Genomic DNA, 15,723 nt, shown 5'->3' with positions numbered 1-15,723 from the left:
AAGCATTTGGATAATCCTTAAAATAATTTGGGATATATTATTTAGAATTTCATTGTATGTATGACATATTTTATTTGCACTGTGAGGAAATGGTGCCTGACTTGGTTCTCATGCTGACTGAGGGCGGTCCTTTCCATGAGATGAAGTGAGGAGGTCACCTCAGGCGGCAGATTCTTGGAAAACCAGCAAGGCTGCAATATACCCCCTGCCGCCACTGCCATCAGAAGGGCTCTTTGCGATTGACCTGATTTTTGCAAGCTTTGCAAAGAGCACCCCTCCTTGTACTCCTTGAAAAGCATGCAAAAAGCATGAGAGAGCAGAGGAGGCTGCTGGCACCCCCACCCACTCCCCTCTGTACCATTTGTGAAGCTTGCAAAGGTAGGATTTGAAAGGGAGTTGGCCCCACTGGGGTGTGGGTCAAAGCAGCATTGAGTGCCTCACCTCAGGCACTGCGATACCACCTCTGTCTTAGAGACAATTCAAAGTTCAGGAAAAGCATCTGGTAGAATCCTCCCAGGATTGTGCCATTTTAGAATTCAGGTTCTAAAACGGTGCATGTGGTGAGCTTTTCTCTCCCATGAGAAAAGCTCACCACATATGGAAAGCTAGCACATCAGGAAAAAGAGCTCTAGCTAAACTTTCTCAGCCAATGTAAAACATTCCACTCCCTTCTTCGCAAAAGCCCTTTTCGTTGCCAGAAACAATGTCCCTGAGGGCTGCATAGCTGCTACTTACATTACAAAAACAGGCACAAACAGTTACAATGTATGCATAGTTTAACATGCAGTTTGGCTGTAAGTTTGTCATTTGTGGCATATTGGCAGCCTGGAAGGAAAACAGTAGCTGTAACAGCACAGTTTTCTTCCAATTTATAACAATGTCCTGCCTCATCACCTGGAGGACATCTTTTCTGGTATTTAAGAAATAGTATATAAAAATGTGTTACCCTAGACTCTATTTCAGGGCTGAACAACACTGGCCTTCCGACTTTTGCTGGACTACAGTTCCCTTCATCCCTGACGATTGGCCCATGTGGCTGGAGATGATGGGAGTTGTAGTTCAATGGCTGCAGTGCCAAAGTTGTGTAGCCCTGTTCTGCTTATTTTCTGTTTTTATGATTCAACCAATTATTATGCACTTTTGCTTAGGAACTTTCAGAATTACACATTGAAACTAGGGATGTGCACGGAACCACGGAGGCGTAGTGCGGCGCCGGGGGGGTGTCTTGCTTTAAGGCCGTGTGTGTGTGTTTGTACTTACCCCTCCCACCGCTCTTCCCCCTTGGGCGCTCCAGTTTTTTGCAAAGTTTTTGGGGTGGCAGCGTTCCTCCCTGCTGCCCCGCCCCCGCTGTTGGCCGGAAAAAGCAGAAGTAGCTGCTGTGCACACGCCTGCGGCCACACGCCCACCACCACCACACTCATGTCGCACGTTGCGTGCGTGACGTGAGCACACAACATGTGATGTGCGCAGTGGACACACATGTGGTCGCGGGTGCATGAGCAGCAGCCAGTTCTGCTTTTCCCAGCCAACAACGGGGGCAGGGGTGGCAGGGAGGAATGCTGCCGCCCCAAAAACTTTGCAAAAAAACGGAGCGCCAGAGGGGGAAAAGTGGTGGGAGGAGTAAATATAACCCCCCCTGCCCTTAAAGCGAGACACACACCCCCGGCGCTGGACCGGGCTACATTTGAACCAGTTCGGAGGCCTCTAAAATGGCTTCCGGACCGGTTCATGCACATCACTAATTGAAACTTGAGTTAAATCCATTTCCTAAACTAGCTTTTCCTTTGTGTACTGGAGATTGCTTTGATTTAAACCAATCCATCCTTGCTGGATGGGGGGCAGTACTCCAGTTGGTCTGGGAATGGGTAAATTATTGATTTCAGTTCCCTGGGTTTGTTATAGCAAATGTATTATTTGTCCTATAGGTGTGTACAGGTCACATTGCAGCACGCTCTGGTCTCAATACCAGGGGTTAAAAGCTGTCCGTATGCTCGATCCAATATCATTGCAGGGAGCTGGACAAGACGCTGCTAAAGTCCTCATTCCAACTGTTCTATGATTCTGTCTATAATCCAGGGCTGCACAACTTCGGCCCTCTTACAGATGTTGGATTACAACCCCCGCCCCATGATCCTTGACTATTGACCACTGTGGCTGGGGATGACGGGAGTTATAGTCCAACAACAACTGGAAGGCCAATGGTGTGCGGCACTGCTCGAATCCTTTCACTTGCTTGGCAACGAGCAAAAGTGATGGAGCATTGTGATTCACACACTGGTGTCTCTTCTGTTCTAGGCTCTCCTTACTATTACAGTGCTGCAGCCCGTGGAGCAGCACCTCCAGCAGCTGCTGCTGCTTATGACCGTCACTGACACAAGGAACCAAGAAGCACTTATCAAACATATCATGCCGGATGACACCATGGAAACCTCCTAGAACGCAACTGCAGAAATCAGACTACAAGGACAGACAAGAGAAAATATCCTGTATGAACCCATGCAATGATTGGAATGTTATTCTTTCAGCTAGGTGAAATGATTATTACTTACTCTTTTTATTCAATGAAATTCTAGTGACCTTAACTGAATCTCCCATAAAAAAACAACCAACCAACCAATCAGTGTTGCTGACATTCCCTGAGTTTTGCAAGTCATGAGTTACACACATGCTTCCTGCTTCTGGATCGACTAGTTGCCTCTGGTTCTCCTAGTTATGACAGGGGAACAGGAAGTTCTAATGTTGAGCAGTCCTCTGAGGGGTGTCTCTTTGTAAAGTGCATTGTACAGGATTTGTGATTCAACACAAACTGTCTGGGTTGGGTTTATTTCAGGAGGGGGCATTAAAGAGCAACTGGACTGCTCACATGACAAAGCACCAATGTAAATAACTTGCTTTTTTGTGTTACTGTGGAGTGGCTTAACATACAACAGCAACATGAAACAAATGAGCTCATGTCAAAACACACTGGAAAAATGTGTTTTGCAACTAGTGCACTGACTCCAAGAATTCAGTAAGCTTTAAACCAACTCTTAACCGTTGTGGCTATTTCTGGGGCTGCTGTTCTTTCTAGATACATGCTCCTAATCTGACAGTCATGTAGGCATGTGTGCTTCATATGGTGGCATCAAATATGTGGTCAAATGGCAGACATGGACAGTTAGAGACATTTTAGCTGCTCAGTATTAATTTATGCTTATTTGTAGTCACAGCACTGGTACACACATTCTGGCTTTAAGTTCAATTAAAAATCAAAGAAGGAATTCCAAATGACCGAAGCCTTATATATATTGAAATGGATCTCCCAAGGTGATATTTTCCTAAACTACTTTCACAAATATTGGTAACTGGAGGCTGTCATGAAAACCACACTATATAACTCTGGTTTCTAAAATCAATCTGTTTTGGAAGTAATTAAGTTTTGGGATACTTATAGATCTAAGAGAAGACATATTTCACAACATCTCTAAAACAACATGGACCACAATAAATTTTCCTCAACTGGAGCCGATAATTTAAGGGATAAATTTGCTCTATTATTGCGTAGATTCTCATCTTCATTTTCAAAAAGGGAATTAATAGTGCTGAGTGACAATTTGTACAGTGTTTTGTGCATTCCATGCATATAGAATGGAGTCTACAAATGCTAAGATAGACATTAATCAGTTGTGATGCCAGAAAACTCCCTTAACTTAAAATTAACTCCCATTTTTTGTTAAATCACATGATTGGTTACTAAAAAGAAGAAGAGAAAATAACTGAAAACCCCTTTCTCCCAAAAGCCAATGGAATAAAAACTGAGTGATGTTTGTGAAAGTGTCACATGCCTGACCATAATATATGTCCTACATATAAAACAATTATTGTACATTTATTATGTTAAGAAATGTTCAGCTACAGCATGCTTTTCTGCTTCTTCTTGGGCATACTAAGAAACAATCATTATGTTCAGGGACAGATAGCATCTGTTGAGCCCTGCTTAAATTTTCGTTTAGAGCAAAACTAGATGTTCAGCTGGGAGCCTGGGTTTCTGCTGAACAGCCGTGGGAAGAAGCAGTTTTGAAAGGCGAGCTTCATGGAGAGAGGTATGCCTAACCTTCCCTCCCTCACCACTTCTCTTCAGAACTTCTCTCCCCAGTAATGTTTCCCCAGCTGAGGCTCCAAGATGCACATTTGCTGGGAGAAAATGGCTGGAGTGGAGTAGTACAGAAGAAGAGTGAAGAATGGAGAAGGATTAAGCATCCTCTTCTAGCAGCTGCTTCTCCTCTTCAAATCATACTCTCACACCACCTTTCAGATGCTTGGCAAGAGACTTGGATCGACACTGAATGTCTAGTTTAGTCCTTAGACTGTAAATTACAATGAAAGACCCTTCTGCATGTTTAATTTCCAAAGCGCTATTGAAGATAACCTGCTTCTTTCTGTTTATCATATAGCATGTAACCTTTTCCAGTTCATTTAAACTGTAGGGATAGGCCATATTATTTGCAAATAAAAAGTCAGTGACTGATACACCGTGTAGGATTCCACAGATATTTTGTGCATTGTGGGTTATCCTGCAGCTTCCAAATCCAGATTGCATTAGAATGCACTTGTGCAAACACTGAAATTGTGCAAAGGGGTTTTGTGAGCACAAGGTCATTATTTCTCATGGCTGTGTGATTGTGCAACTTCCTTGTGCAATTTTGGCATTTGCATAAGTGCACTCTAGTGCAACACATTTGGAAGATGTAGCAGCGCCCACAGTGTACAAAAAACCTGAGGAATGTGAGGGAATCTAAGATGCAAAGATAATCCAGTGGATCAACTCCAATCCTTCCAGCATTCATAGCAATGTTGCAGAGCTATAAGATGCCAGGGGTTTCATAGAATGTCTTCTGGTCCCAAAAAACATTCTGGATTATCATCCTGAGATAGGTATGTCAACCATAGGTATGCCTCATACATTACCAACTAATGAGACATCTGCATCACTACTCGATTGCTTGTTTCCATAAACAGATTGCTATTTGCTGCATTGTTATTTAAGAATCATAACAGGGACTTAAGTCTCTTTACAATAACAGTATTAAGAGGCCTTAGTGTATTCTGTCACTGTATAGACTGTAATAAAAGTCTAATTTACATAACACTAAGGACACTCCACAATTTGGAGAAAGATACGCAGCACTTACTGGGGATGTGTGTTGGGTTCTGGCATGCCACATCCACAGGCTGGAAAGAAAACTGGCCTAAAAGCCTCTGTATGGCTATTTCAGTTCTGCTGCTGAAAGGAAACACAATTTGGTCAAATTTTCAATCTTTGTGTTTGTGTGAGACAAAAGAGAAGGATTTCCTCTTAACCATCTCTTTTGTCTCACACAAACACTAATAGCTTCTTCTGTGACTGAAGGGGAAATTAGTTTTTCCTCAGTTCTAAAAATGTTACATACAATAGAATGTGACATATAAAAAGGTTAGTTTCTCAGTCATTTCTGGTAGTAACACAACAAAACAAAACACTTTCATTTTTTCCAACACCACCACCCTTTGTGAAAGAATATACTACATTTTGTCTGACAAAAAAGATCAAAACTCAGTTTTGGAATGCAGATTCATCAACTTTAGCAATTAAATTGACTTCTGTTTTGTTTTGTTTTTTAATTAGAAAATTTGCTATATGTTGGCTGGAATTTTGGCCTATGAAGAACAGCCAGTTAACCCCCTTTCCTAGAACACAGTTATACATGGATGTGGACAGCTGGCTGAAAGTCTGGCCAATTCAACCTGTATGACCAGAGGCGAGTCATTAACATTTAGTTTATTGCAACAAGTCTGAAGTTGTAAGAAGCTGCTTTTCTGGGCACAATTTGCTGGGACCACCTGTGTAAGCCTCTTTAAATGAGATTTAACCCCCCAAATATCCTGGTAGGTTGCTGATGCAGTAAGATGGGGAATTGTGGGAGCCATTCCCTGCTGTGCAGAGGGGTTGCGACAAGGCCTAGCTTCCACCAAACTCCTGTCACCCCAAAACCTTTGGTCTCACTGAAGTTAAGAAATGCTTTCACATTCCTTCTGTGTGTAGGTAAATTTAATATTTCATAAATTATCAGCAGGCATGTAATATATTCAGTCAGAGTGAGTCCTACAACATAACATTTATAAGCATATATATTAGGCAGCAGGAGGGGTTTTTGGGTGGGGTTTTTTTTTTTGTTTTTACATAGGACTGGAGGGGCTCAGTCCTACACACTTCACACTTTCCTCTGTTACTTTCTCAGTGTGGAAGAAACAAAAATAGGGGGTTCAATTTTGAACCAACTGGTAAATTTCAAGCCATGGATTAACAAAAGGAAAGCTCTGCTGGCTCAGGCCAAAGGCTGATTCATTCAGTCCACCCTCCTGCCTCACAGTGAGCAGCCAGGTGCATCTGGAAAGCCTGCAAGTGGAGGAAAGAGGGCAACACCTCCGCTCCCTTCACGTCCCCTAGCACCCAGTATTCAGGGACATGCCACCTCTGATCCTGATAGAAATATGCTGTTGCCAAGGCTAGTCGCCGTGGATAGCCCTGTCCTCCTTTTCAGAGAAGATCTGGAAAAGGATTCTTCTTTGTCTGTGTCCCAATACACATTTTAATGGTCCTGATGCAGAACATGCCACTACTGGCAATGTCAGCATCCCCAAACCCCAAATATGTTATAAACTTTTCTCAGAGCCAATTTAGACAATCATATTTATTATTATTTGATAACTATAACCAACATGGGATCACTTGGTTGTGCAAAACAATGGTCACAGATCAACTGCCACATTTGTGGTTCACTCATTTACTTATCTTGGAGTCTCATAAGCACAATGGGGTAGAAAATAGGCATGTATTGAAATAATACGTTACCCATAATGTATGAGTGTACATTCATACACATTTGCACCAAACATCTATAGTCCTCCACCCCCTCCCCCTTTTTTGAGATGCAAAGATTGCAGGGACAAAGTGTATACACATACAGAGGTCTGCACATATACCTACATCACACTTTATATTGTGCACATGGCTGGGTTCTGCCCCATCATGTCTGTGGAATTCCTGGATAGATGAGTGTATGGCTCAGTCCACAGAGCTTATTATTATGTGAACACAGTGCCTATCAATGAAAGTAAGCTAATCAGTGTGTTCTGGTCATGCCACTTTGCTAACATGTAAACAACCACCACACTGAGGAGGGAACATGGTTTTCCCCCATGCTATGATTATCCTGCCCTCAGATACCAGAATGGCATTAGACTGGACCACACTGAAGCAGTTCCCCACTGCAAAGTCAGTATTAGTTACAATCATTTGCTCCCATTGCTGAAAAGTTCTTAGGAACCTTTTCATCTAGCAACTCCACTCACATTAGTGAAGTTAGGTCAAGAACATCAAGTAAACTATACATCATGTAAATAGCCAGACATGCTTATTTAGTTTTAATAGTAGTCCTGTATCCTTTGCCTTCATAATGTGATAGATATTTTCCTTCTCTGAGACTCTTCTAGGGACACTTTACAGAAGGCTTAGCTACACACAGAATGCTTCCATGCTTGCTAACATAAGGGATAGTAGTTCCCTGGAATTAGAGATAATTTTAAAGGAGTCCTATTGCTTACAGGGAAATAGTTGGAGGCAATAAAACTCCAGTCCTGAAATCACTTACTCTGGGAGACTTCCTGCAGCTTTAACTGTGAAATTCATGGTTTGATGGTGACAGCAATCATTCATGTCTGTTTAATATTGATGGGTCACTCTCAAAAGATTTGGAGGTGTGACTCTTTTTTGATAAGCCCTAAAAAGTGTGGATGCTTATCTGAAGCATCTCCAGTTCTTTTGAGGTTTAAATTTTTCATTCCCTTTACTGATTGTGAAGCTTTTTCCAGTGGAGCTAGATTAAATATAGCCTATCTTGAGGGTGGGTGCATGATGGATATACCCTGTATAGTCCTATGTTTTACAACTTCACTATGATACTTTACCCTGGCTAGGACTCCTTTATAAAAATTATTGACAGATCTCAAACTATGTAAGGTTCACATGGGAAAACTGAAACTTCAGAGATTTTATTTTGAAATTGAATTTTCAATTCCTTCTACAATGCTTCATGTCACTATTATCATTGTAGATTCAAAGGTTTATCTTGATGGCTGACATGACGAGGAAAATTACTCAAAGTTAGGCATTGACTAACTTGTCCTTTTAATTTCAGTGGGACTTTGAGTAATTTTCCTCATGTCAGCCTGTTTTCTTTTTAAAAGCACCAGCTTTGTGCTTTCTGAAGAAAAAAGCATCTCTAGGCATAGAAAAACAATTTAATTCCTATATTTAAATAGTAAAATAACCATTCCCTAAAGTTATTGATTCTGGGGAGTTCTCTTGCTTTAGCACACCTTAAACCAGGAGAGAGCATTTAAAATCTTTCCTTATGCCACTAAAATAAACAGCCACCCTGAATAAAGACTGGCCTTAAGCATCTTCATCTTTGCAGCTTCACCTGGTATGAATTTTGGCATATCAGTCAAAAATTTACATTTCTTTTGGGAGTGGAACAGAAAAGGGACCCATAAATGGACTCTCTTATTCTCAAGTCAGATTATAACGTAATGACACTGGCTGATATTGAGAGCAGCTGAGCACTTGCAGGAGGATATTGGGCTAATGCAAAATGGTTTCCCCACGTCTGGAGTTTGCGGGGCTTCAAACTAGTGTGGTTAGCAAGCATGCTTGCAGTTGTGCAACAATTCTGCAATGGTGGCATGCCTCATTTGTTGGAATGGGAACTTTTGTGCAAGAGTGCCATAGCACTGTTCTACTCTTGCACACATCCCTGATTTTTAACACAACTAAGCTAACTTTTTGTACTACAGCCAAATTTGCTCTTTCCACAAGCACTTAGTTGCTCTGGATGTCAGAAACTCTTTCATTGTATTTATGGAAGAGGGAAGCTGAAATAATCAGTAGTCAACTTCAATAGATTTACATGCAAAGAAGACATCTTTTAGTATTCTTTGAGCATGCACGAACAGATAAAGTTTCAGTATGATCAAAACCACTTGATGTCATTTTACAGCTGGCTTTAATATGGTTGACATGGCAATTCTGGATAAAATATAGCACGAGAGATGTGGCAACAGAAATATCTTGAAAGTCTCAGTGGACTTGGTTGTCAGCTTACACTTTAGTCTTAGCCTAGGTCCTCATGTAGCTCAGCAAAACAACCAAGAAAGTAGACAGACTATGGAGCACATTTATGGCCAATGTGTGGTGCCTGTGTGTCCAAGCACAAGTATGAGTGTGTGTGCATGTGTTGGCTTCAACACTCCATGAACCCACATGAAGAAATTGGTCAAAAACTCATTACAGCCACCATCTTTCCAATTAATTTATCAGGTTTGCAACTACACTGCCAGTTTTTGGAATTTTTTACTTTGAAAGGTAAAATCAGCCAAAAGGCACTTGAACACATATTACTTTTTTACTCCTTGGTTTTTGTATCAAGCGGTGTAACTGCTTCTAGGCAGCTGTAAGCCTGCCTCTAAGCAATCGGTAGGGGTATAATTTCATCAGCGACACGGAGAATCTAACAGGAAGGTAACAGCAGCCAATCTGTAAGGGCCAAGATCCAAAGAGCTACTTCAGGCACACCCAAGTACTGGCATGCCAATGGATTTTTGACTTTTTTGTTTGAACAGCAGATCTTGATGCCATTGCAAAAACTGCTTTTGAAAGTCCCCTCTGTTTCAGTTTGCCATGGAACAGTGAGGACTGCTGTTGAGAAACATGAGCCCAAAGTCCACTTGGGTACATGGGGAACTAGTTGCACTGTATTTTGGACCCTGGCCAGTGAAAACAGATGGCAGCTAATAAAGGATACAACTACTTTCCCTCCAAGAATGAAGTGTGAAAACACAGAATGCATGAACAAGCCTTAGACCTTTCTTTTGTTTTGCTCAGCCTTGTATTGGAAAAAACACTGTCCTGGTTTGTCACTTTCTAGTGGCCTTTGATAATACAGAAACACCTTGCATTGCAAATGGAATTCCTTTCTGAATGAATGATAATGTTTCCTCAAAGACAGACTCCTTTGTATTAAGGATATCCAGCATCAAAGAAATAAATGTTGATTGTTTCCACCAAAGTCTCTGATGGCTAGAAGCTTACTTTTTAAAACCAACAAAATAGACAAAACAAATAAGTGACAAAAACCATAAAAAACCACAATTGAATTGCCTTTGAACGTAGGAGATGAATCTATCTCCACACAGATAAAATTGCTTCTTAAAATGTGTATGTTTTGTATTCTTTTTTTCTAGTAGGAAAAGAAATGACTTGAAATCTTGGTGTTTTTTTCTTAGTGCTGTGTGTTGCTTTTGTGTGTAATAATATTTGAATGTAATGACAGCAGTGCCAATTTGCCAAAGATGTCGAACATATTTTTGTTTCGGATTTATTTTTGTTTGGGGGTTGTGTTTTGTTTTTTGTTTTTGGAATTGGGTGGGTGTTTAAGGTGTGGGTCAGAGGGAGGGGCATTTGGGAAGGAATTGATTTCATTTTATTTTGGTTTTAAATTTTCTTGTCAGTACTGGACTTTGTGATTTTTATTCTAAGTTAAATGGTTGACTGCAAACATTTTATTTTAGATTAGTTGAAGAAACATGCAATAAGATTGGCGTAGTTTCAATATCTGTGTGTCTTTTCATGAGAGTGACTGTTACTTGTGAACATTTTGATTTTATGTAACCTTTATGTGAGATAATTATTTGTAAATATTTACCATAATTTTATTGGTTCCAAAAATAAAAGTAATTTTTTTAAGTTCAAATAATCTAATATTGCTTTAATTTTAGACACAAGTGATCTGAGTTGGCACAGGAGATGGAACTAGCTGACTGAATGGATTCCAGGACACCTCAGGGCCAATTCTCACTTTGCCCAACTTAATGTGGGTAAATGCCTATTCAAGCCTTCTTGAATAGTTTCTGGCTGGTTTTAGTCTCTGGAGGAGGCATCCACAACATAGTCTGTGGTGACTGGAACACCCTTGCCTTGCTCTGTGCTCCCAGGAACATGATTCAGATTCAGCTGCTGTTCCTGGGCTAGATGGGCATAATCAGTAAACTACAACTTTTGTTATGCATAAAAGTTACCATTATGGGTTTTTAAAAAAAAGCTCATACTTAATGTGAGAGGGAGAGCTATTTTCCTCAGTGGCCCCGGGCACTGTTGCCTTTACATAAGAACAGCCCTGTTGGATCAGGCCTAAGGCCAATCTAGTCTAGCATCCTTTTTCACACAGTGACCCACCAGATGCCTCCAGGAAGCCCAGAGGCAGAGGGTGAGGGCTTGCCCCCTCTCCTGCCTTTGCTCCCCTGCAACTGGTATTTAGAGGCATCTTGCCTCTGAGGCTGGAGGTGGCCTATAGCCACCAGACTAGCAGCCATTGATAGAACTGTCCTCCGTGACTTTGTCTAAGCCCCTTTTAAAGCCATCCAAGCTAGTGGCTATCACCACGTCCTGTGGCAGAAAATTCCATAGGTTAATTATGCACTGTGTGAAAAGGTACTTCCTTTTGTCAGTCCTTGTACCAATCATCTGGTAGAAAGCCTGATTGGGACAAGTTACATATTTTTGCTAGGAGACCAGCAATTTCACATTTGAAGTCCGTCAGAACTCTTAGGTGGATGCCATCTGGCCCTGGCGATTTGTTAATTTTTAGTTTTTCAAAACAGTTTAGAACATTTTCCCTCATCTCCTCAAATTGCCCAGTTCTTCAGCCTCCAAGCCTAAAAAGCTCAGTTCTGGTGAGGGTATATGATCAGTATTCTCTGCTTTGAAGACAGATGCAAAGAACTCATTCAGCTTATCTTCATTCTCCTTATCTTCCTCAATAAACCCATTCACACCCACATCATCTAAGGGTCCAACTGCCTCCCTGGCAGGTTTTCCACTTCTGATCTATGTAAAGAAGTTTTTATTATTCCCCTTGACACTTCTAGCTATATGCTCCTCAAATTCTCTTTTTGCATCCCTTATTGTCTCTTTGCATTTATTTTGCCAGATTTTATATTCCTTTCTCTTCTCTTCATTTGGGCAGGACTTCCATTTTCTGAAGGAAGTCTTCTTCCTTTTTATCGCTTCCCTGACTCTACTTGTTAGCCATGCTGGCGTCCTCCTGAACCTGGTGGTATCTTTCCTCCTTTTTAGTATACATTCCAAATGAGCTTCTATTATTGTGGTTTTAAATAAATTCCATGCTTTCTGTAGTGATTTTGACCCTCCTGACTTTCCCTTTCAGCTTCCTTTTTACCAGTCTCCTCATTTTTGAGAAGTTGCCTCTTCTGAAGTCCACTGTATCCATATTGGACTTCCTTGGCAATACTCCACTCACATATAAGCTGAATTGGGTCACACTATGGTCACTGTTCCTCAATGGTTTTACAACTCTGACATCTTGCACCAGGTCCTGGGCACCACTCAGGATTAAGTCCAAGGTCGCCTTCTCTCTGGCTGGTTCTGCGACCAACTGTTCTAAGGCACAGTTGTTTAGTATGTCTAGAAATTTGGCCTCTCTGTCATTACCTGAATGTGAATTTGCCCAGTCTGTGTGTGGGTGGATACAGTCCATTTAAAACACCCCTCCTGCCTCCACTCCACCCATCCCACCCCCAGCTTCCCAATCTGGCCTGGATACAAACTCATAGATCCTTGACTTCACAGTTATTGATCAAGTAAAGGGGTGACATAAGACCAAACAAAGGAAGCTTATTGTATCTTAGGCACTCCAAAAGAGAGACCCCTATTCAGTTCCCCAGACAGTGTGAGTAATCTTTAAACAATTTTTCATGAATTCCATTAGTTGGATTTGTAATTAATAATATTAAATTAACTTTAAAATAAAACACCTGTTATTACACAAAACTGTAGTTAATGAAGGATTAATTATTTATTCTTACTGAATTATGAATAATCTGATTATCTAATGGGACTGCCAGAAGTAAAGTGGGGGGAGAATAATATTACTGGCCTTTCTCAAAAGCTAGCAGTTTTGTGCTAGTCTCTCAGTGGAAAGGAAAATTCAGCAGCCTGTGCTTCCCTTATATATTATCTATGCTGATAATGTGCCAAATTGGTACACTTCATGCTTATATATAATGTGAAGGGTGCCTCATATAGCACTATTGTTCCAGTTTAAGTATCCACCAGCTTTACCTGTGAAAGGGCACACTCCACTGGGAATGCCTTCTCCGCAAACCCTAGTGGAATTAATGTATTTATGCAAGAGCAAATATGATTAAAGTGTATTTACCATAAACATTTCATGCTTATGGTCCTTCTAACAGGGAAGTACCAGGTGCACTGTGCCCAAAAGCATCTGATGAAAATACTAGGGCTATGCACAATCTCAGATTCTGGATCGGATCTAGTCTGGAACCACAGATATTGGTTCCTGGTCCTTTGGATCCTTCAGAATTCTGGATTCGGAATCCAATTTTTTAATCAGCAAAAATCTCCACAGAAGTCTATGGGGAAGTAAGAAAAATCACTGGGGGGAACTAGAAAGGGAGCTCTGAAAGTTGGCACACAAGTAGGTAAGGATGGCCAGACTCTGTGTAATTAATTACAAGTGAATGCAACCACCTATGGTTTTAAAATCAAAATTTTAAAGTTACCCTGTGATTAAATGGGGTTTTAGTACAAAATGTTTAGAGATATCTGGATATGAGAGTGTTAAGTCTCATACTAAGTGTGGTTGGCAGAGACAAGCCCTGAAGCTGAGTCTGGGAAACCCCCTAGTGGAGATCAGTTAGCAATCAGTTAGCATGGCAGCTGGAGTGGAAGATTTACATAGTGAAGGTGTCTGTCAGACAGCCTAGAAAGAGGGCTGGAAGTAATGAGAACCAGGTTGGTTTCTGAGTAAAAGTTGGCAGGAGGAGTGTGTACTGTAAAGACACAGTGGGTGTGTCTAAGATACAGCCTGGGAGAAGGCTGGGTTTAAGAGAACCAGTAAGGTTCTGTAACAAGTTCTTGTAATAACTAAACAGCCTATTTTCCTTTCACTGTCTCTACATCTGGACTAAATTTGGTGCAAAATCGAGGTCCAAGTTAGATCTCTTGCGACTCAAATGTTCATGTGTCTGCCATCTTGGATTGGAGTGGATGTCAACATTACAAACTACACGATTGAGGTTAGACAGTCCTCAAGCTAGTTAGTGCACTTGCGTCGCAAAAATTTATGCATCCACCATCTTGGATTGGGGTGGATGACATAATCACAAACTACACTATTAGGGCATCTCTATGTGTCCATTCAGCTGCAGCAAATTTGGTTCATATCAGTTAGACTATCCACAAGTTAGCCTACTTGCACCTCAAATGTTCATGCGTCCTCCCTCTTGGATTGGGGTAGATGATATCATCACAAACTATGTCACTGAGGTGTCCCTATGTGTCCCTACAGCTGCAACAAATTTGGTTCAAATCAGTTAAGCGGTTCACAAATTAGCCCACTTGCGCCTCAAATGTTTATGTGTCCGCCATCTTGGATTGGGGTGGATGACATCATCACAAAGTACACCGTTGAGGTGTCTCTATGTGTCCCTGCAACTGTACCTGATTTGGTTCATATTGGGCCAGGTGTTGCAAAGTTGATGGGGGAGATACACAGACACAGACACAGAATGCCGGGTGATCTCATTAGCCTTCTGGAAAGTAGGCTAAAAATAAAAATAGAGGCAATTCTAATATATGAGCTGCAGAAGTAACTGAAAGTAAACAATGCTATCAAAGAAACTGTTCTATAACCAAGCAAGAGAACTACCCTACAAGCAAACCTCAGAGTCTGTAAATTAAAAAAATATCAAGGAGAATGTCTCTGTCTATATCCCCATGCTTACATCACTGTGTTACCAAACCTGAAGACCCCTATAAAGAGAGTTCCTGATTATTAAGAGAGCATATATGGTGGCAGTGCAACAAGATCCTGTTTTAGAAGATTAGAAGGAATAAATACACACAGCCCAGCAATTGTACGCACAGAAAATTATGGAAGAAAAGTGGTGTAACATCAGAGAATCTCAGGGGAAGTGACGGAACATCTTAGAATCTACCACTTTATTTTTTAAACTGTGAAGTAAAACTAGCGGACCCAGGTGCAGAGCATCTACACCCCTAGATCTCTCTTCCTCCCACTCCATTTCAGGGCTCAGCCAGTTCTCCTGCCATCCCTTCAGCCAGTCTCCCTCACTACCCTTTCCACTGGCAGCTCTCATCCTCCTTGCGAGGAGGCCTGTAGCCCCGTTTTCGCTGCTTGCTTGGCTGCTCGCACTGGCGCCACCTCCTCCTCATCTTCAACCTCCCTTTCCCCCTGCCAGTTCTCGTCCTTCTCGCGAGGAGGCCAGTGTCCCAATTTTCACCGCCTGCTCAGCCGTCTTCAGCGGCTTGCAATGGTGCCGCCACCTCCTCCTCCTTGGTCTCCCTCCCTCCTTGCCAGCTCTTGCAACTGCCGGCAGCTGCTCTCGAACTCTCTTGAGAGCTGCCACACACAGGATTAGCCACGGGTACGCCTTAGAGAATAATATATATAGATAAACAGCTAATAAAATTTTAAAAAGAAAAGAAATTTAATGCATGGGCAGGCAGGCAGATAGATGCCAGAAGATGGTTCCCTTCCCCCACAGCTGTGATTGCGGACAGAGTGGTGGTGGTGGTGGTGGAGC

At 41.6% G+C, this 15,723-nt stretch overlaps 1 protein-coding gene and 1 long non-coding RNA gene across 8 annotated transcripts in view; one reads left to right on the top strand and one right to left on the bottom strand.

The window, feature by feature from the left end:
- The window catches only part of PAX5 (paired box 5), a 316,792-nt gene extending 305,960 nt beyond the window's left edge, over positions 1–10,832 (top strand). For 6 of the 7 annotated variants that reach the window (XM_053297041.1, XM_053297043.1, XM_053297045.1 and 3 more), the window contains one exon: positions 2,296–10,832. In XM_053297041.1, the coding sequence (XP_053153016.1) occupies positions 2,296–2,436 (141 nt within the window). In that variant the 3' untranslated portion in view covers positions 2,437–10,832. The remainder of the gene's footprint in view (positions 1–2,295) is intronic. The other variant, XR_008316357.1, reaches the window with a different exon arrangement.
- LOC128345282 (uncharacterized) overlaps positions 1–15,723 on the bottom strand; it is a 148,315-nt gene that overhangs the window by 100,254 nt on the left and 32,338 nt on the right. Inside the window, exon 3 of the long non-coding RNA XR_008316359.1 lies at positions 5,172–5,260. This is a non-coding gene — a long non-coding RNA (uncharacterized LOC128345282). The remainder of the gene's footprint in view (positions 1–5,171; positions 5,261–15,723) is intronic.

Source organism: Hemicordylus capensis, chromosome 2, assembly GCF_027244095.1.
Source record: "Hemicordylus capensis ecotype Gifberg chromosome 2, rHemCap1.1.pri, whole genome shotgun sequence".
Classification (NCBI taxonomy): Eukaryota; Metazoa; Chordata; class Lepidosauria; order Squamata; family Cordylidae; genus Hemicordylus; species Hemicordylus capensis.
The sequence above is the reverse complement of the archived record's forward strand: the minus strand, read 5'-3'. Positions and strand labels throughout refer to the sequence as shown.